A 22,790-nucleotide genomic window follows, 5' to 3' on the forward strand; every position below is an offset into this window, starting at 1 on the left:
AGTTTCTTCATCGGTCCAAAGGGGACAGGAAGGAAGCTGAATAAAACGATGTTAGCCCCACTGCGCCACTGGGCCCAGAGCGATCTGCCCTCTGGCCTACAAGCCCCAGCATGCCTCGGGGCGGGGAGGAGCGCCATGACTGACAGGCGGCTCTGCGAATTGGAGCCCGATAAGGGGGCGTGCGGCGGCGCGTGCGCAGTGGGCGGCGGGAGGGTGGGCTGGCGGTGGTGGACGCATTGGAGCCGCGGGCGGTCAGGTAGGGGGCGGGAAGGAGGGCAGGGGACCAGGGACCGCCGCCGGAGTTGCGGGCGGTGTTTGAGCGGCTGGGCGGGGACCCACGCCCCAGTGGCAGGGTCTGGGGAATGGATCCGAGAGGCAGGACAGGGTGGGGGTGGGGCTTTGAGGAGCAGGCTCTGGAGGGATTGGGGCGAGAATCGCAGGAGATGCAGCTGGGGGAGGGGAGCGAGTGGTTCTGCGAAGATTCGCAGTCGCAGCGTCTCGGTCTCGGGAGGTATGAGGTAATGTGGGGCCCCGAAGACAGACGGGTGCAGCATCTGGGTGATGGGAGGGAGTCTGAGGCCCCCAGAGGATCTGGGTGCAGAATTTTAGAAACGTGAAGGAACTGGGGAGCCTTGATGAGATTCGAGGGAATGTAGGAGCGCTAGGCGTTTGCGGGGTAGGGGGTCTAAGATCAGAGGAAGCAGGTCTAGGGAGATCCTTGCTAAAGAGAAAGGAATTTCCGGATTAGGGTCTGGGAGAGATCGAGGGGTGAGTTCCTGGGGGAATCTGTAAGAAGCAGGATCTATGGTGTAGCAAAAGACCTGGCTAAGGTTTGAAAGCAGCACGTGAGGCAGGGTCAATGAAAGAAGGAGGAGTATGGTTTGCGGGCTGCACTGTTCCTGATGGAGTTGAGCGCTCAGATTGAAGGAGGGAGGGCATTTGAGGTGCAGGATTGGGGTGTTGAGCTGAGAAGAAAGGTTGAAGGCTACAGAGATTTGGAAACAGGGATTAAAGAATATGTCAGAGGGATTTAGGGCACATGAGTGAATAATTCATGAGGTTTGCAAGGTTGCAATGTACAGTGCAAAAGGTTGAAATTCTATATTGTGAGTTGGGAACAGGATTTGGAGAGGATTGAATGCTGGGGTGGGGATGTTGTAACTGGGCTATAGAATTAAAGGCCTCTGGGGAGATTTGTGGGTTGGTATCTTAGACTACTAAAGGAATTCTGAAGTCTCTCATGGGAAGTGGAGTTCTGGATAACCAAGGACCTAAAAGTAACCTGTGAAACTATATATGAGTGTATATGTATGAAGTTTTGCATAGTCATGGGTTCAGAAATAAAGTCATAAGTCTTCAGAGAACCTGAATGTGATATTCCCTGAAGGCGGGTGTGGACAGAATCTTCCTCTATTGAGACCTCTTATCCTGAGACACTGAGACTCCATCTGACTACTCCATTGCTGAAAGTGTTAAGACTTTGGGGAAGAAGAGTAGTCAAGGGTGAGGGGTGAAGCAGGGAAACTATCCTTCCCTTTCTCTGTACCCCCAACCAATTATAGTAGATGTATGAGATCTCTAGGGAATTGAGTGGACTATTATCTCAATCTGTTAATCCCAAAAGGTCTATTCTAGTTTAAAGAGGCAGTGGCTCTGTGAATGAGGTTTTTTGGGCTGGAAGAGAAACAAAGGAAAAATCATGTATTGAAGAGCATTTAGCCTTATGCCATGTTATAAAGCAGTGTTTTTTTAAATTTATTTTTATTGCTGCATTATTAAAGCAGTGATTTTTTTTACCAGGGTGATTTGGTTACTCAGAGGCAATGTATGGAAACATTTTTTAGTTGTCACAGTGGGATGGGGATACTATTGGCCTCTAGTGGTAGACACAAGAGATACTGTTAAATGGCCCCCACAAAGTAAGCATTATTTGGTCCAAAATATAGTCCTAAAATTGAGGAACCTTGTTCTGAAGTCAAATATTCTGGGTTCAAATGTTGGCCCTATTTCTTCCTGACTTTGTGGTTTTGAATGACTTAAAGAGTAAAGGCACTCAGAGGTTTTCAGTAAAATGGGGTTAATGACAGGATTTATGCCATAAGATTTTTGTGAGGATTTAGTGAAGTAAATTAGGGTGCCCAGTGTCTGATACATGGTACTCCAAATTTATTAATTTTTAGTTCTTATATGTACTTTCTTGCTTAGTTTTCATAACAACTCTTCTAAGTAATCTCTGCTGTACACAGTTTTACATATGAGGAAACTAAGGTTTAAGAAGTGACTTGTCCAGTGTCCATAGGTAGGAATAGCAGAGTTAAGCCATTCCTGTAACTTCGTATATTCCCTCTTTCCTTAGTCTTATTTTCTAAGCCCATTCTCCTTTATTGAAAAGGAGGATTGCTCAGTTAGTATCACTGAATATTAGGTTAAACTCTAAAGGTGGGTAAATCTCTCCAGATTAAGTAGGGAGGAACCCTCTACTTTGTTCTTGGTTTGCTGTTAGACCTGGACCTTGAATAGATAAAGGGAGGTGCTTGAGGATAGCAAAGAAAAAGACTTGCAAGGGACTACACAATAAGATTTGGAGGCCCTTGGCTTGAAAAAACACCTCATTGCAGGGCCTCAGGTGAAAAGGAGGGTGACTACTGTTCTCAATGATCTCTTTTGGGCTCCTTTCCTCTGGGAGAGAATAGTAGTAGCATTGGCTCTATCAGCTCCAAGACTAGCTACAGCATTGCCAAAGCCAGTTTAGAACAAAGCTGGACTGGATCCGAGAGCCAAGACTTTGCTGGAATACCCACGCCCACCCCCAGCAAAAATATGTAAAATTGAGTAAGCCTTGGAATCAGAAGCTAGAAGTACAACTGTTTTGCTGCTTATTTTCTGTGTGACCTTGGTCAAGCACTTGTCTTGTCAGCCTCAATCTATTAAAAATACAAATAAAGTGCTTAGTGTGTGCATTATCTCAGTAAATCTGGCCAGCAATCTTGCTGATAATCTGTTATTCCTTATTTTGGTAAATTAGAAAACTAATAGGTTTAAATGACTTACTAGGCTACACACAAGTGGCTAAGCAGAGATGCAAGCCCAGATCCATCTCCTAAATTAGATTATACTAGTTTTATTAAAAGAGCCCTGTGCCTATGTCTGGAGAATAGTTAGAAGCAAACATTTATAAGCTGTTTGTTATTGTTGTTCTGGTACTGGGGATTAAACCCAGGAGTGTACTATGCCACATCCCCAGCCCTTTTTATTGTTTGAGACAAGTTCTCACTAAATTGCCAAACTGGCCTTGAACTTTTGATTCTCCTGCCTCAGCCTCCTTAGTTGCTGAGTACAAGGCTCTTGAAGTGAACCATTTTCCATATACTGATGTGATCCTGCCTCTGTTTTTTCTGTGGTCGAACAATCAGATTTAAGTCATTCCTAAATGCATTTGCCAACCTTTCAGCCAGATTCTGCCTGGAGGTAATGGTAGTCTAGTCAGCTGGGGAAGTGTAACACATCATTTGAGTCAATGTGGTTTTATGGCTGGGAGTTTACACATGAGTATTTGGGTCCCTGATCTCCTACTTAACTGGCTTTGAGATCTTGGACAGGTTACTTTTCTTGGAGCACCGTTTTCCTTACTTATAAAGAGGAATAAATTACAGTCTTTACATAGTTTTGAAAATAAGAGTTATATAGGAAAGTTACCTGAAATTCAATAAATAATTGTTTCACGAAAGATTGCAATTATAAAACAAAGTTAAAGCTGGAATGTTGTTTTCCCAGGTTTGAATGACTCTAATGTGGTCTTTGTCAGTATCATCCAAATTCCTATCACCAGTTGTACTTTTCCCAATGTCTGCTTCTTAATCCTTTAATCAAGGTGAGTGGGGGTGACCTCATGATTAAATGAACATGTATCATATGAAAAGAAAGGAACTAAAAGAAAGAGTTGGATGGGTTCAGTTGAATTGGACCTTCCTCAGAAAAGGTTGTTGACTTTTCCCTTGTTTGTATTCTTTGAGTCAGATTGGCAGCATAGGGATTGAACCCAGAGTCCCTGACCTATTACCCCAAGCAAGGGATACTTTTTAACTCTGACAGTTTTTGAGAAAGTCAGAAACAAAGGTCAGACTGTCTTTTTTTCCAGCAGACCCTATTGTTGATTTAACCTATCCTTGACTTGTTTAGCGAAAGCTTCTTTTTTCACAAACATATTTTAGAAATATCCTGGGATGTTACTTATGTGTTCCACACTGGTGCAACTTTGGGGACATTCCTGTGTCTCACCATAAAGCCCCTACTTTTCAGTTTATTTTAGTTGTTTCCAGGTTCCCTGAATGCCCTGAGTAATCTAAATTTAATCGGAATTTTCTTCCACACAGATAATTAGGTGAATATCAGGTGGTAACTGTAGTCTTGCTAGTATGTGACCATTGTGGCATGGAGATAATTATGGAATTGAATAGCATTGTGTTAAAGTGTATGAGGAATAAATATAATTTAGAAAGCTGACATAAAAGGAAATGTCATAAACTACAAAAAAAAGGAGTGTGTTAATAGTACAACATAGAATAGACTTTATGTCTTGTGAAAGAAAATATAGTATTTAGACATTGTCTAGTTTTGGGGTGAAAACTCTTTCTTTTTTTCTAAAAAAAAGAGTATTTCTAAGCTTGCATAGGTCTGCACTCAATTTAGGTGCTCAGAAAAATGTGTTGAATGAATTGCCTAGGGATCTCCAGTTTTGCATGGTCTAAGCCTACAAGAGGCTGATAATGTATATAGGATACAGAGACCTCTAGACAACTACCACATGATAGACAACTCAAGCATTGGATGAACACTTGATACCTTGGGTCATCTGACTTTTGATTGTATAATCAAGAAAAACAGTCTCCAAGAAGGCTCAGAATTTTATTATTTAAATCATGTGTGTGATGCCTTAGGTACAGTCTGCCTATTGAAAAAGGCCTATTCATTTCTTCTTGTAGGCTGGGTGGTAGTGGCAGGCAGTTGCTGCTGCTTCTGTTGTCACTGCTACTAATAACAATAAAAGCTATTTTTTGCACAGCTGGCTTAGTACTGTACTAAGTGCTTTCCATACATAAATCTCATTTAATTTTTATGATAACCTTGTGAAGTAGGTACTATTCTAAAGCCCCTTTTCATGGATAAAAAAACTAAAAAAAAAAAATAGAGAAGTTAAATAACTTACCCTAGTCTCCACAATAAGTATTAGAGCTGGGATTCAAAGCCAGAATGCCTGATTTTTTAGCCCACTTCCTTAATCTGTAATAATGCTTATTTTTAGCTCCTTCCTTTTAGTGCTAGTTCTGCCCTAAGATGTACGAGTTATTAATTTCCTTCTCCTCATCTCAGTTTCCTCATTTATGTTACTCTTTGAGATTACTACTAATTCTAGTATTTCATGTTTGGTCTATGCTAGGAGGAATGGAAGCAGTTTGTTTTTTGGTCACAAGAAGATGTGAATTCATTTACTCATTAGTTCCTAGCCTGGATATCCAGCATTCTCAATCAAATCCCTCCAAAGCTGACCAGTCCTTTTATTAATCTTTGTGTCTTTACATTCCATGAAAGATTCTTCATCCTTTCAAAATTCTTTGTTAATACTAGTACTGGTTATTGTTAATGCTGTTTTGATTGTTATTAAATATATGGTAAATAGCAATCTTTTATTGCATATCAGATTAAGTACTTCATATGCAGTTATCAGGTTAAGTACTTCATATGCAGTATTCCTAGTCATCACAGGAATCTTTTTATGAACTACGAAAACAAGTCAAGAGGATAAATAACTTGCCACTGTCCCACAACTTGTAAATGACAGTGCTGTTATCCAGTTGTGTCTGACCTCCGGGGTTTGTGGTTTGTTTTGTTTCTTTTTTTGTTTTGTTCTGTTTACTTTTTGCTTTTTCTATTTACTTCATGGACTGGGGAAAACCTAGTGGTGCCACATGATATTAGACTATGCTGGGATATAAGTACAGAATTTTCCTAAGTCTTAAGAGCAGACATAGCTTAAGGGAAGTCTTCTCAGGAGCCAAAGAGATATGCTAGTAAAAGTGTGAGATGTGCAACATAAATAATTACATCAAGAGGGTAAGGGGTGGGGATAAGCTGAGGTTAGATCAAGCGACAGGTTAAGACTTTGTAAGGTTGTACAAAGTGCCTGCTAGGAAATGTGTTCAATGGATTATGAAGGCAGACAAGATCATAAAGAACATGGTAGGGTTTCATTCTGGTTGGTCACATGTTTTAGCTGGCAGAAAATGGGCAGCATAAAGACTTGAGATGATAATTCCTTTTATAGTCTTTTCAGGGAAACTGATGTCAAATTGAGCTTCCATATAGTCCTTCTCAATTTTAATAGTAATGACCAGATGTGTCCATCTGGAGGAATGAGACTATATCTGCCTGTTTCTAAGTTACATTTCAGGCTGAGAACTTTCTGAATGTTGTATTCCCAGGTCATTGAAGTAGGAACAGCTGTCCAGGCTTTTTCCAGATCTGAGGCTCTCCATACCTGATGCTCCAGTGATGGTAACTTGTGTTTCCCTGGAAAAGCATGGCAGCTGCAGGGCAGGGATTTCTGACATCCTTAGAGATAGTAGATACTTTAGATAATTTGGGGTATGGATGTGGGCATAGTAAATTCCGTTTTTAAAGGTGATGGCTTAGATAGGGAAGCAGAAAGCTTTTTAATTGAAGGAGGTGGTATGATATTCCAGAAAGCTAGAGGAAGAATTTGCTGGTACTTTTACAAGCTGGCAGACTTTTTTAATTAGCTGATCTGCAGTGCCAGCTCTGGGAAGAACAGATGTCCCTGCACATTGTAAGGTAACATGGTCTGGATCCAAACCAAATGTTGCCCCCAGTCTGTTGTCCCAGATGACAGAAGAGAGAAGGAAGCTATCAGTTTAGCATTGAGATAGTTTGTGTGGATCCTGACTTGAGGTTTCTATCTGTATTTGTAGATTATTGTCCCCAGACCCATAGCATTTAAGAATTAGACCTCCACAAATTCAGATATCCACATGTGGCCCCTTGGGCTCATGATGCAGTAATTTGTCATTTTGTTGAGCTATGGATTTGTGTCATAATAGGTTGTAAGGCTGATGAATGGGAGTGGGACACTCAGCTAATCAATCTAACTTACTCTATAGCAGCTGAATCTCATACCTATATTATTGTTCCTTCTTTATTAAGAAGAAAATTATGTGTTATAAGGCAACATTTCCCAGCTCAGTCTAGAGGACAGTTGTTAGTAAATGTTACATGATTATTAAAAAAACAAACAAAGGGGCTGGGGTTGTGGCTCAGTGGTAGAGTGCTTATCTCGCATGTGTGAGGCACTGGGTTTGATCCTCAGCACCACATAAAAATAAGTAAATAAATAAAGATATTTTGTCCATCTACAACTAAAAAAAAATATTAAAAAAAAAAACGAAAAAAGCTTGGAAGTAATGCTGTGTTAAACACAAAAGTAAAGATATCTACTCTGTAAGGTCCCATCATGTTTAAGCTGTATGATCTTGAGCTAGTTTTTCTGAACTTTAGCTTTCTTCTCTGTAAAATAGGATAATAAAAATACTGTGATTATGAGGATTAAATGAGATTAAGCATATGAAACTCCTGACATGGTATCTAACACATAGTAGGAACTAGATGAAATCTCTTATAGTACTAGGAATATCAAGAAAGTAGCACTGACCTTAGATAAATTGCATATCTCCTGCTCTGTCAGATTGCATTTCAAAGCTAAGTTAAATATGATGGAAATTTGTTGTAATCTCTTGGTCTACATTGACTTCCCTTCTATGTGCCTGGAGAATGTTGATGAGGTGGGCAAAGATTTTTATGAGCTGGCTTCACTATCCTTAAAATTAAACTAACTTGCCTCCGCCGCCGCCTCCCCCCCCCCCTCCTCCTCCTCCTCCCTTGACAATTGACCATCTGCATGTCACAAGACTGCACAGGTGCAGCTGTAGGATTTGCATTTAAGAAAGGCTGTATTTATCCACGTGCCTTACCTTGCTAGATATATTCATTCTAATTTTGGGTATAAGCTGGCAGTGATATAAGGCTGCAGAGCACTGAGATTTCTTGAAGTCTGCTTCATGAGCATATATAGTATCAAGGAAGATGGGAGTGTTCATAATATGTACTGAGTAAAGCAGTGGGTATTCCAAACTAGAAATTATCTGTCTTGATAAGGAGCTACTATTTTTAAAAATCATCTGGGCTTGACTATTTAGCCATCTTAGCTCATTGCTCTCCTCCCAGACCCCCTGCCCTGCCTCTTCTACCATAACCCACTGATTTTCAGATTTTACTGATTACACTTCTGAATAGTGCTCAGATATATATTCTCTCCATTTCTACCTGCTCCTTAGTTCAGACTCCCTAATACCTCACCCAGGCTATTTAGCTATAGTTTCCAAACTAGTTTCTTTGATTTTTTATTTATCACTTCATTCCAGCTTTTGTTGCTTCAACTTGCCCTTCAAAAGAAATTTCAAAAAGCACATATGGATTCTAAAGACCTTTTATAATTATTTTCCAAACTCTTTACTCTGTTTCTCCCATATGCTCCCATAATTTTAACCTAAGGTTGAGAAAAAAGAAAACTTTAAGATTTTTCTGATGCAAAGCCACACCTTACTGTTCAATGTCCTACATATATTATTTTTTATTCCTTACCTTAACCTTGCAGTATTATTTCTGTTTTACAGGTAAGGAAAATAAAGCATGGAGAGACTAGTGTTCTGTTTTCTTCCCAATACACAAAACTTCTTGTATCCTCCCCCACTTTATAACTTTAATAAAGGCTGTTGTGCCCTTTGCCTGGTGCCCCTTTCCATCTTCACATTTCTCTGCATTCTTCTGTGCCCATATCAAGTTCCATTTCCACTCAGAAAATTCTGTTTCCCTTCATTTTAGAATGAATCCATCTTAACCACTGTCAAACTTAGTTATGCATACCCTGAAAACCCCAGTGTTGAGTATAGTACATGATACCTAGTCTAAGATGGGTATGTAGGTGAGTAGTTGGAGAAGAGATGAATGGAAGACATGTATTTTCTGGTCTGATGTTTTGAAGATCACCTAAAACTAATGATGAGAGTGTTCTATTTCCCTGGATGATTCCTAGGTCCCCAAACATGACACAATACACTCTATGACACAATAAGACTTCCACAGTTTTTTTGCTCAAGCCAGTGTTCTTTGCCTAAAATATCTTGGTCTCTCATTGACTCATTGCTTTCATGACATTTCTTAGGAATGGTACTGCTGGGCAGCCTTCCCCAATTCCTTTAGGTAAATCTATCACTCCATGCACATAGACTATTTCATGGACCCTCCTGTCATATATTCCTTTTTTCTGAACATATTTTTCTGTGCTTTTCTCCTAGTATAAATTATAAGTTGTAAACTTCACTTTTTATAAAGTTAATCACTAGCATTTATTACTAGTGTACTACATGCCAGTTTCTGTGCCAAGGGCATCTTGTTCATTATGTTATTTAACCCTTACAATAACTGCAAGGGAAACAGTATTGTGACATATTTTGCAGGCGAGTGTTAATGAAACTGCTTGGGGAGTTAGGTTACTTGTTGGATTCCTGCCTACTGTGTGAAGCTTTGGCTGCTTTGTTTCCCTATGTGTAGTCAACACCTGACACATGATAGACCTCAATAAAATATTTGTTAAATAAGTGAATGACTGACTGACTGTCGCTGTTCTCAATGTTTCTTAACTGGATTAGTTTATATAAGCAATGGAAAATGAATAATGGTTTCTTTTTCTGTGTAGCAGGAGTCCGGCTCTCTGTGGCATGAATGCTAAGCTGTTCAGTTCTGGGCTGTGCTAGTAGGATCCTTCAAAGAAGAGCAATGGCTTCAGCAGCAGCTTCTCACCTGAACCTGGATGCCCTCCGTGAAGTGCTAGAATGCCCCATCTGTATGGAGTCCTTCACAGAAGAGCAGCTACGGCCCAAGCTCTTGCACTGTGGCCATACCATCTGCCGCCAGTGCTTGGAAAAGCTACTAGCTAGTAGCATCAATGGGGTTCGCTGTCCCTTTTGCAGCAAGATTACCCGCATAACCAGCCTGACTCAGCTCACAGACAACCTGACAGTGCTGAAGATCATTGACACAGCTGGGCTCAGCGAGGCTGTGGGGCTGCTCATGTGCCGGTCCTGTGGGCGGCGGCTGCCCCGGCAGTTCTGTAGGAGCTGCAGTTTGGTGTTGTGTGAGCCCTGCCGGGAGGCAGACCACCAGCCTCCCAGCCACTGTACACTCCCTGTCAAAGAGGCAGCTGAGGCACGGCGGCGGGACTTTGGAGAAAAGTTGACACGTCTGCGGGAGCTTATGGGGGAGCTGCAGCGGCGGAAGGTAGCTTTGGAAGGTGTCTCCAAGGACCTTCAGGCAAGGTATAAAGCAGTCCTCCAGGAGTATGGGCATGAGGAACGCAGGGTCCAGGAGGAGTTGGCTCGCTCTCGGAAGTTCTTCACAGGCTCTTTGGCTGAAGTTGAGAAGTGTAATAGTCAAGTGGTAGAGGAGCAGAGTTACCTGCTTAACATTGCAGAGGTGCAGGCTGTGTCTCGCTGTGACTATTTTCTGGCCAAGATCAAGCAGGCTGACGTAGCCCTACTGGAGGAGACAGCTGATGAGGAGGAGCCAGAGCTCACTGCCAGCTTGCCCCGGGAGCTCACCCTGCAAGATGTGGAGCTCCTTAAGGTAGGTCATGTTGGCCCCCTCCAAATTGGGCAAGCTGTTAAGAAGCCCCGGACAGTTAACATGGAAGATTCCTGGGCCATGGAGGCTGCAGCCTCTGCTGCCTCTCCCTCTGTTACATTTAGAGAGATGGACATGAGCCCCGAGGAAGTGGTTGCCAGCCCCAGAGCCTCGCCTGCTAAACAGCGGAGTTCTGAGGCGGCCGCCAGTATCCAGCAGTGCCTCTTTCTCAAGAAGATGGGAGCCAAAGGCAGCACTCCAGGCATGTTCAATCTTCCAGTCAGTCTCTACGTGACCAGTCAAGGTGAGGTGCTGGTTGCTGACCGTGGCAACTACCGTATACAAGTCTTTACTCGCAAAGGTTTTTTGAAAGAGATACGCCGCAGCCCCAGTGGCATTGATAGCTTCGTGCTAAGCTTCCTTGGGGCTGATTTGCCCAATCTTACTCCTCTCTCTGTGGCCATGAACTGCCATGGTCTCATTGGTGTGACTGACAGCTATGACAACTCCCTCAAGGTATATACCTTGGATGGCCACTGCGTGGCCTGTCACAGGAGCCAGCTGAGTAAACCATGGGGCATCACAGCCTTGCCATCTGGCCAGTTCGTGGTAACTGATGTGGAAGGTGGAAAACTCTGGTGTTTTACTGTTGACCGAGGAGCAGGAGTGGTCAAATACAGCTGTCTCTGCAGTGCTGTGCGACCCAAGTTTGTCACCTGTGATGCTGAAGGCACCGTCTACTTCACCCAGGGCTTGGGCCTCAATCTGGAAAATAGGCAGAATGAGCACCACTTAGAGGGTGGTTTCTCCATCGGTTCAGTGGGTCCTGATGGGCAGCTGGGTCGCCAGATTAGCCATTTCTTCTCGGAGAATGAGGATTTCCGCTGCATTGCTGGCATGTGTGTGGATGCCCGTGGTGACCTCATCGTGGCTGATAGTAGTCGCAAGGAAATTCTCCATTTTCCTAAGGGTGGGGGCTATAGTGTCCTTATTCGAGAAGGGCTCACCTGTCCAGTGGGCATTGCCCTCACTCCTAAGGGACAGCTATTGGTCTTGGACTGTTGGGATCACTGCATCAAGATCTACAGCTACCATCTAAGAAGATATTCCACCCCTTAGAGGATGAGAAATACCAGTTTCTTCTGCTCCCAGCCAATTTTCCTTCCCTTAGTCCTTCCTTGGTTGTTGGCAGTATTATAGAGTAGACTTGGCCTACATACTGATTCCAGCTGGGTTGTTCTAGCATTTTAGAAGTTCTGTTTTTTAGTGTTTGTTATTCCCCTCTCCACACCATATCCCTACCCCCTACCTAAATTTAGAGCTTTAACAGATGCATTTCCCCAAATAGAACACATGATGGTGTTAGCTGATGTTTGATTAGAAATTAGGCACTTCTAAGGCTTCAGTACAGAGCCACTTTAGGCTTTTGCCCCTGTGTTTGAAATTTGCCCCCCTGCTTAAATCCTTGTTGATTTCTTTGGGTTTTGATGTCCTTCCGTGGTTCATTGTTTCCTTCCTATTATAATGTGCTTCATCTATGATACTTTCTCTTCAACTCTGGTTGCATTCTGGGTGCATGCTCCAATTGGATCTGCTCCACATTTCAGTGACATTTCAGACATCGCATCCCTGTAGCATGATGTTCCAGGTTTGATCACCTTCACCAGTGCGAAAGCACATTCATTAAGTGCCACCAAGGGGGAGAGAACACAGTCTCTTAGGGAAAGCAGTACCTCTTGGCTGAGGAATTTGTGTCATCTTAGGTTGGTCTCCATTGCAGATGTGCCAGAGAATGGACTGACTCTAGTTGGTTGGTGTTGAAGACTTCAGCCTGAAAATTGCTTGCCTTTTAAAGGATTGGAATTACACCACAGCATAGGAAGACAGGAATAAGCAAAGAGAAATGCTAATGTAGTCTGCAAACTTAATAGCCTTTGGGGCTTTCTTTTTTTTTTTTTTTCCTCTTTCCACTGAACTGTGCTGAGTCGTATGAGAAACTGTACAACACAGGCCAGGGCCAATAAAGCAGGGAGGTGGACACATCCATTTTCATTACTAAAACCAACATCAGAACTGTTGGATAGTTACTCTGTATTTTTCTCCAGTGAGTGTATATTGTTTGGCTTCAGAATTTATTTCCATTCTTCTATCAGGCATTAAATAATTGATAACTTTCTTCATCACTGTTGTTCATGTCTTTTAATTAATTATGGGATTTGGGTACAAGGAAAGGGATAATTTGTGCTATGCTGATTTGACAGTTCTTTGAGATCACAGGAATCTACCCAGGTCAAAATTCAGCCAAAAGCATCATTATGTAAAGAGAATCCAAATCTCACTCCCATGTACATGGGAACCCACTGCCAAGGTGTCAGTCATAAACACCCTATTCAAAACTGAGCCTCCACCTTGTTTCTTTAATTTCAGTTCAAAAACAGAGAAAGTCTTATGCCTTTAAGATGACCAAAGGTGAGAGAATTTGTGATGAGATTCCACAAAAGACAGGGAAAGAGGTAAAGTGTTGAACTAGTTTGTCTTTCACTTTTCACCTGGAAAAAGCCCCATGATGAAATTGCATCCAGTTTTCAAAGATTGTGTAATTAAGAGGAAATTGATTCAATTAAAAGTGCATCACAAGCAACTATTAGTTATTAGAGCCGTTTTATCTGTGGTAGCACCCAGCAGCAGGAGCTCTGTCTTTGCCATCAGTGGGGGACTTGCTGAGGCAGTAACACTGGTGAGGCTTTTGCCACATGGTTTGTAGCAGAAAGATGCATATAACATTGTGGGCTGGCCTGAGGTAAACAAGACCAGCAATACTCCAGCTGCCTGTACTTTTGGAAGGAAGTACTGTCACTTGATGGCATTCTTCATCTACTTCAGTTGCCATCTCTCAATCACAATGATTCCTTGGCCCTCAAGTAAAGAGGGTATCTGCTGATTCAAAGTGCAGTCTGAATGTTTTTGTTTCTTCTTTGAAGTGAATATTTTAGGCTGTGTGAAGTACAGTTAATTATCTGCCATGTTGACTAAATTGCAGAGTATGCCTCAGAAACTATTTTCTCAATTAGGTAGTTGTGGGTTTTATTTAATGCATCAGTACCAAATAAAGTCTTTTGTGTCCCATAAAATAGATCAAAGAGCAGCTGCTCTGGTTGATGCAGGTTTGTGGAAATGGAGAACTGGCTACTTTCTCCTCTCCCCTGATCACACCTGTGCTACTATTGCAAAACTCTTGGGAACCTACAGAATACTTTCTGAACACCACTGAACTACAGCAATGCTAATCTTCAGAAGTTCCATCTTATTGGCCATGTGGCCTTGGGCAAGTCACTTAACTTCCTCTTCTAGAAAATGAAAAAATGACCCCTGCTTCCTCCGGGAAAGGTGTGAGATAACAGATGTGCAAATGCATGGTTCAGTTCAACAAATGGTGGTTGTTATTAATTTCTTCAACTGAATTGCTCTAAATAATGCCTTGTGGCATGGGGCGGTCCAGCCACTCCAGTCAGTTATTTCCTTCATGCCTACCTTTTTGCTTTTCAGTTTCTACTTGGTAACAAAAACCTTTTTCCAGTATACCCTCCCCCTACCCACAAGTCTCCAAGTAAATCTGTTCACCTATTTCTTTCTACTAGTTGTTTTATCTTTCTAGTATTGTATGAATCACTGTGTTTCTATTATTTGTGTATATGTCTAATTATTAATAGTATCTAATTAATCTCTTGCTACCAGCACCTATTATGGTGGCTTGTATATGGTGTTCCTCAGTTGTTTAATTCATTCATTTATCCACCTGACTTGTTGGACCGTGTATACTGAGGCTTCCTAGTGCAGCCCCCTTACATTGAATAATGAGGGAGTCTCAGAAAAGCCCTTTTAAAGGAATATAAAATAGTGGCAAACAATTGATTTACGTTGGTTGACCCCCTTCTTTCCTGTGTCATTCTGAATGATTTCACAGAATTTAAAATACTAGAACATTGATTTGTTCAATTTTTATTCAGTGCCCATGCACCCTCATTTCTTATTGTTTTTCTTTCCTAAAATGTTGAAAAATGATGTTAATATATTTACTTTTTCATAAATTATTCTACTATCTTTCTTGTCTAAAGTATTTGAACTCTAGTGTTCTGTCGCTCTGAACTTCTTCAAAAGCCAGGTGCAGAGACTGGGTCTGAATTATTGCAAGGGTCAATTGTGGTGCAGTCTGAGATAGTCTACAGAGGGACACTCTCATTGTTCCAATCAAATAAACTTGGCTTGAGTTTTACATATTTCTGTGGTTAAGGCAAGTAATGCTTAAGTAGTTGTATTTCTTATCTAGTATTAATTAATGGCCTCTTAAAAGTGGAGTGCTACTTGGCTCTATAGGAGGGAAAGAGAAGGCAGAGCCTGATGTGAGACTTAGATCTCTGTCCTACATGTGACTAGGATGCTGATTTACTCTCAGGATGTGCAGCCCCTCAAGGGATCTTAGAACAAATTACAGATATGAAACAGCAGATGCTTGGATGAATTTTACAAGCAGGGCAGTATGAGGTAGAAAGCTACTTAGCAAAAATATACATTTTGACTCCAGACCTATGGCTTTATCTTGTCAATATCATTAATATTCATGGGTCCCTGTCTTATGTGTGAAGTCAGTGAGGCAGCTCCTAGACTGGCAATGCATTCTAGTGGGAGGACCACTGAAACTTGGGAGTTAGGCCTCTGTCTGAATCGCAGCTGTGCCTCTCTAACTAGCTAGCTGTGGAAACTTTAGCCATTACCATGTCTCTGAGAATCGGTTTCCTATCTATAAAATAAGAATATTCAACTAGATTACTAAAATCTCTTCTAGTTCTATGATTTTAATTGTTCACCAATATGAATTGTGGTTAAGTTTTCACCCAACTTTTTGCATATTTGTTATAGCATTACTGTGTATACATAAGTAGGAAAAAACCTATACTTCGGAATCAACCCCACCTTGGTCCACTACTTCTCTAAGTGTTGTGACTTTGTTTACTTATTAGGAATTGTTACCTTGCTGAGCTAGTTTTCTCATCTGGTAAAGGATATGACAGTTGGCAATTATTTATTTATTTATTTATTTTATTTGCCAGTATTGGGACTTGAACCCAGGGTAGCTCTACCACTGAGTTACATTCCCAGCCTGTTTTGTTTGGGAGAAGATGGGGGTGTAAATTTTGTTTTTAATTTTGAATTAGTCTCTCTAAGTTGGAGATGCTGGCCTCAAACTTGGATCCTCCTGCATCAATTTCCCAGGTAGCTGGGATTACAGTTGTGCACCACTCTACCTGCACAGTTTACATTTTAAAAGGTTGAAGATGTGAGAATTGAAAGAATTAGTAGGATAGTATATGTAAAAGTACCTAATTTAGAAAATGTGATTTCAATTTTAGAGGAAAAAATCTTCCTATACTTCATGACCATCTGATACACATTCTTCAGGTAAATGCTGGGGGAGATCTCAGACCTATATTGGTGGGTGCCACAGCATGTCCAGCACTGCCTGGCTTAATTAAAAAGCCCATTGGAAGAAGATTTGGATTGCTGGAGGGACAGAGGGAAAGCTCATTCATAGCTATGTATCCTGCTAGGAAAACTACATATGGAACCTAAAGTCTAATTATTTGATAAGCAATTGAGAGGTAAATGGAATCAGAATTTTTAAGAGTATATACAAATGCATATCTATGTAAATATGTAAAGAGAAAAAAATATTTAAGCTTATAAATGTGCGTGTTTAGCTATTCACATAGATGGATAGCCTGAAAAGATTTTTTCCTCCATGTTATAATATTAATTCAAGTAATTATAAAATAATGACAAAAATAAGTCACACATCTTATTGTTAGGTAGAATTAATAAATCGTGGTGGTAGAAACTTGGATTTTAGAAGCAGGGGGTCCTGAATTAGGCCTACTCCCTTGACTTATTTTACCTCTGTGACCATTAAGTTGTTTAGCCTTTCAACCTCAGTTTCCTCATTGGTAATAGGATTGTCTCACACTTCACTGCACTATTGTCAAGAGATGATACAAAACACTCTGCAGGCTACAAGGCATTTTTGAAATGAGTAAACATTTATCTGAAAGCCACCTCATTTTTGTGACTCAACTGAAATCCTCATTGAAAACATGAAGAATCTGTATAAGTTAAAAGCATGTATTCTCTACAGGTAAAATCAGGATTTTCTGGTGATTTACCCAGTAATCTTGTTTATAACTATAATGGCATTGCATATTCACAGAAAAAAAGTAATATCTGAGATTCTGTTTTTTACTGATTAAACACATGTAAGCCATCTGTTTATTATTAGCAATGCTTATATGAATAAAGGATGGAAAGATGAATCGGCTGTAAATCTTACAAGTCAGATAGCTGTGGTCTGGCTGCAGAGATAAGATATGTAAACAAATAATACAAATACACTGAAGAATAAGATAAATGGTGCAAGATAAAAGTGGCATGACAGGTGTTTGAGCAAAGACTATTTCTAGCTCAGATGATCTGGTTGCTCAAGGGCCTTGAAAGTAAGGAGAACACCACGAATCAAGGTGCAAGGTTAGATGAAAGAGTGAGAAATTTGTGCCCCAAGTTAAACCATGCCAGTGAGGAACATTACATTCAAAGGTCCAATGTCCATGGCCTTTCTTATTAGTAATAATTCAAGTGGTTCTTTTCTCCTCCCCTAGGCCGTTGCCATTCCTGTTAGTAACCATGACCCGTGAGACTCCATTCTTACAAAGAATGATAGGGCATGGATCAGATTCTCCTTGGAGTCCTAGAGGTAGAGGGCAAAGGTGCAGTTTGAAATGTATACTCTCCTCAATTTCTAATATATTCAAATAGTAGGAGCCACTGATTGACACTGTCTCATAAGTCAATTTTCTGCCTTTTAAAAATCCCTAAATAAGCTAGGTGTGGCAATGCACACCTATAATTCCAGCTACTTGGGAGGCTGAGGCAGAAGAATCATAAGTTGAAAGCCACCCTTAGCAATTTAATAAGACCTTACCTCAAAATAAAAAATAAATAAATAAAATAAAAAAGTGCTGGGGATGTAGCTTGGTGGTAGACAGTCCCTGGATTTAATTCCCAGTACTATAATGATAAATTCCTGAAATAATATCAAATTGCTTCCCTTAAAAGTCTAAACTAATCCTGTAACATGTATAACTTTATATAAAATGAGTCTGACTCATTTTTTGATGTTTGCTGATAGTTTCCTTTTCTGCTTCTTGTCTGGACACAAGGATATGAAAGTACTTCCACCTTTGGTACTAGCTGGAAGTTAAAAGCACCTAAGTCACAGCCCCTGCATGGGAACCTTCACTCTAACCCTACCTCCAAACCACCAAATAGCCAAGCTGGTCTCCTTTACCTGCCCAAGTCATTTTGAACCATTTTGAGTTTCATTATGTGAATAATAAACTTTAACCTACTTGATGTGAGAGTAGCATCATCGGTGTCCACATCTGTATGATGCTTTCAGGGGTTTCACCCCGTCTCTGTAGGAGGACACAAGCAGGGGTCTAGGAGATGACCACCACCACTAGAGGGCTTTCTGTTTTTCTTTGATTTGCTAACTGGTTCTGTTCCTGGCTTACGTGTGTATTTGCTTGCTTGTTTTTTTTCTCTGTCTGCTGACAAACTTGTGCTGTAAGCTGGGCTGGTTTGCTCCATTTGCTGAACCCTACAGATTCACTATTATAGATATGCTCGGCTAAGTTGGAAGTTTTGATAATTGGCATTTAAAGAAAGGAGAAAAGAAGCCCTGAGTCATGTGTCTTGGCTGAGACCTAAGTGTATCAAATTGAACTTGTGACTGGATTCCAGCAGAAGCTCTGACACCAAGCTCACAGGAATGACCCTGAGCCTATGGGTTTTGGTTATTTGTCTCAATCAGGCATTACCCATTCTGTAGGACACTGATGGGGATTCCCAATGCCCTGGTGACTCATGTGGAAGAAGGTTATGTGGAATGCTCTTGCCCATACTCTTAAAAGCAGATGGCTCACCAGGACTTTAAAAGATGCCCTTGTAGCTGCCATTCTTTAAGCCACTGTGGTCAAATAAAGATCCTGATCCTCAGGGTTACAGGAAAAGAGTAGAGCCAAGGTGTTGGTTCAAACCTGAAGTAAGCCTAGAGTCTTTCAACTACATAAAGCAACTGTTGCCATGGGAGGAGACCCTGTTCCTGATGATGAGATCTGTGACTGGAGGAAGCAACATGTAAGAACAGACCATCAAGAATGGACACACATACTAAACCACATATAGTAATTAAAAAAAAAAAAAAAAAAAAAAAACTCTGATATAGAGAGAGGAAGCAAAACAAAATTAAAAAAACTGAACCAGGTCCAAAACTGGACTCAATTGGAGATCCGAAAGTTACTTTAAAACTTTACATGGCAACAGCAAAGGTAAAAGTTTGCTAATTGGTTTTTGCACCTCTACTACCTGGGTTCTGAATTAACATTTAACATCTGCCGATACTCTCAAAGGTCAAACCTTTGTGGCCTTAATACTGGGGCTCAAATTCCAGTTACACCTGGGAATTTGAACTAAGTAGCCCTATCGTCTTGGAGGAGTTACCGAGGACAGTTCAGGACATGTAAGGAAGACATATATGCCTAATCTTAATCATCAGTACTATTACCTAACTAAATTCCCCACAGCCCCCATTACACTAAATATTCCACAAAGGAAATGGATGTTTTGACCCAAGGAGTAATAAATTAAAAGTTTAATTAAATCTTTGTCACTTAACAATTGTCTTCCCAAAATGTACCTTCTCTTCTTCTACTAGTTAAAATAGTTAATATGTGCTGGTTTAAATTAAAACAAGATCTTAAGGCTTGAATCCCGTATACTAGACCTATTTAGAGAAGAATTATTATCTACACTGCTTTGAAATTTAATGGTTCAATTTAGCTTATTCTTAAACCTAGAAATAAAGAATGGCACCCTGGTGGGTTGTTGCAATCTTAATGCTGAGGTCCAACCTAATAGGTTATTTAGCTGAATGCAATTTTACCCCTGACACTGTCAAGAAACCACATCCACGGTGTTAAAATAAGTCCAATATCTTGTAGGCCTTTGGGTTCTAGAGACAACATATTCCTCGTTTATAAAATTCACTAAAACCCATATATACTATTACAAATTGGCTTACCTTGGTTGAGCTCCTGTGCAACAAAAGGCTCATTCATACTAAAGGCTTTTGCAATCTCCTGTCATACATCTTGAAGTCTCAGGACCATACTTGATGGCTGTAAGTTGTCCATGGACATCTGGTGCAAGAAACTGTTCCTCAGCCACAAGCTGTAGGATATTAAACTGCAGTTGCTGGGCTGGGGCTGGGGCTGGGGCTCAGCGGTAGAGCGCTCGCCTAACACATGTGAGGCCCTGGTTTCGATCCTCAGCACCACATAAAAATAAATAAATAAAATAAAGGTATTGTGTCCAACTACAACTATAAATAATTAACTAATTAAAAAAAAAAAAAAAAAACCTGCAGTTGCTGGCTGCATACTGGGCTTTCCTGGAAACAGGTTGGTTGTCACGCTCAGGGCTCCTCCATATCCAGCTGCCCATTTTGCGTTGGATCATGGAAACCACACCCAGAAATTTTAGTGTAGCCACTGAGACCTCTTTACTGCACCACAGAGCCAAGCTCAACATATCCATCTGTAGTACAGGGTCCCCCATGATTCCTAGTCCTTTGCTAAATGGCATGGTACTGGTGAAAGTTGCCTGTTTCCAAGAGCAACTGGATATCAGGGGAGTTTCTTGGGGTCAAACAAGTTAACTGCAAATGGAGTTCAAACACTTCAGAGTTGGCATCACTGCCATCATATGTGATGGAGTTTGCTAGAAAGCTGCTAATGTTTAGCCCTTAATTGCAACATCCCTGGTAAGGAGCCAGGACTCAAGAGTCAGCACAACTAGCCAAACTTCATGTGGTCCTTTTAGCACAGGATGCCCTGGCTAACAATCAGCCCCATCTGCATAATTCTATTGACTCTTGGACCATTGCCAATGATCTGCTCAGATCATTGCCAATGACCTGCCAATAACAGCAAAAATAGTTCCCAATCCAAGATTGTCTCTTTGGGGACAAGAAGTCTGTGGGTTGTTTTCCTCAATGATACCTAAAATAAAAATCAAGGTCAGCTCTGTACATACTAAATCCACACTAAGACATTCCTTGTCCCCTTCAATGTTTCAAACATTTGTGATAGTGACCAAGGCACTCATTTCACTTCTCCACATATATAGTGGTGTGGGCTTTTGTAAGGCACTTGATGGACTTTTCACCTCCCTTACCAGTCTCAGGCTTCTGGGCCTCATAGAAAGGTCTAATGGCTTACTTAAACAAGTTCAAGTTGAAATCAGTGAAATATGGGGCACATTTCAGTCATCAATCAATCATCGGTAGTGAATTGTAATAAAGATCCATCTTTGATATTAGATTGATAAAAGCCTTCGGACCTCACTATTCCTCCTTCCCCTTAAGTCTCACATCTGAGCAAGCTGATAAGAAAGCCTAGGAGCTGCCACCTTTGGTGCCAGAGGAAACTTCAAATCAGGCAAGGCCCAGAGAGCACTCTGGAACAAGCTCTAACCTAACCCAAACCCCGCCCCACCACACACACATTATATAGAAACCAACCCAGTCTCCTTTCCCTGTTCTCTGAAGCCACTGTGGACCTGCTTGGGAGCTCCCTCTATTGTTCCCCAAAAAATTCATCAGAGGTGTGATACATTTTTAATATCCTCTTGATGTATATATATAGTATTATTAGTCTCAATATCTGAACCAAATATTGGTTGGGGGGCCTATCCTACTACTTAAGAGAGACAACAGATATTTAGAGTTAAATGTTGAAAATAACTTCATAATATGATAAGTGAAAACGGTACAAGTTATCTACTGAGTTAACAGCAAAGGAAGCAATCATGAATAAAGCCATGTTTTGTGAAATGGCATTTCATATTTAAACTTAAAAATAATAAATCAATAAATCTCTCAGGCCTCAGGATATGAAATTTGGAACATTTAATGATTATTTAAAAGTGTCAGAAATAAAGGTAAATGGGGAGTATCATGGTTTAAAGATGGAGAGGGATTTTCTGTGCATATCACCTCACCTGATCCAGGGTCTAGGGAGAATAAACTTGCACCAATAGGTACACTGGAAAAAGGTCACATAAGAGTGGGGCACATATGCCCTGGACCTTTCATAGAAGACTAACTGTTAACTAAATAAAACATGCAAGTAATTAAGTAAAACCCCTAAAATCATACAATTTTCTCTTCTACTCTGGTGACAATGGCCACAGATACATTGATACAGAATTATTATGATACAGAATTATTCATTCCTGCCATTTAATATGTACTAGAACTATTTTTCAATGTCCATAACATTTTACACAAGTAAAAGCTAGCCAAAACTGAGCAGAAGGTGTAGTCTTTCTGAATGCAATAAAGCATCTAAATAAAATGTCAGAAATGATACTGGTATGATGAGAGAAAACAGCTCCCCAAGGAAATAAATTGCAAAAGAGGAACTTAATTTCTATTCTGGAAGATACTGTCTTCTGTGATTTCAACTCCCTATGCATCTAGGTCCCAAACCAGTATTTTTCAGGTCAGACCTTTTTTCCCCCAGCAGTGTAGATCTAGGTACCCATTTTGTATGAGCAGTTGTATATCCTTAGGGAACAGATTTAACATATGTAAAGCTCAACTCAGCTCCACCATCCCTATGCTCCTCCTTTGCTCCATCTAAGGAACACCAGCATCCTCTTACTTAAGGCAGAAAGCTTGGGACCATCTCTAATCATTACTGTCATTTTTCACTTCCCCCTTCCATCATTCAGTCACAAAGTTCTCATCTGCTATAATCATTTCCGAAGGGTCCATTATGATTGAAGGTGTGGTCTTCAGAAGGTGCTGTGGGGAGGTGGTGAAACCTTGGGGAGATGGGGCCAAGTGGAACATCCTTAGGTCACGGGTGGGG

At 40.9% G+C, this 22,790-nt stretch overlaps 2 protein-coding genes across 8 annotated transcripts in view; one reads left to right on the plus strand and one right to left on the minus strand.

Moving 5' to 3' along the window:
• Nucleotides 1-22,790, minus strand: part of Astn2 (astrotactin 2) — an 848,095-nt gene that overhangs the window by 196,337 nt on the left and 628,968 nt on the right. The gene's annotated exons all lie outside the window — the stretch shown is intronic.
• On the plus strand, nt 186-12,929 carry Trim32 (tripartite motif containing 32). Of its 3 annotated transcripts, none has more exons than XM_046451533.1 (2): nt 186-256; nt 9,827-12,929. In XM_046451533.1, exon 2 carries the CDS (start codon nt 9,853-9,855, stop codon nt 11,866-11,868), a length of 2,016 nt encoding a protein of 671 aa, XP_046307489.1. In that variant the 5' UTR covers nt 186-256; nt 9,827-9,852; the 3' UTR covers nt 11,869-12,929. The 3 variants fall into 3 exon arrangements, with proteins under 3 accessions (XP_046307489.1, XP_046307490.1, XP_046307491.1); XM_046451534.1 differs by having other exon boundaries at nt 203-256; nt 9,830-12,929; XM_046451535.2 differs by lacking the exon at nt 186-256 and adding an exon at nt 407-518.

This window comes from Marmota monax, unplaced genomic scaffold (assembly GCF_021218885.2).
Source record: "Marmota monax isolate L192 unplaced genomic scaffold, Marmota_monax_Labrador192_F-V1.1 WCK01_AAM20220418_F8-fsc00020, whole genome shotgun sequence".
NCBI lineage: Eukaryota > Metazoa > Chordata > Mammalia > Rodentia > Sciuridae > Marmota > Marmota monax.

Coding starts and splice junctions, on each gene's coding strand:
- Trim32 (XM_046451533.1), top strand. CDS start 9,853: ATGCTAAGCTGTTCAGTTCTGGGCTGTGCTAGTAGGATCCTTCAAAGA.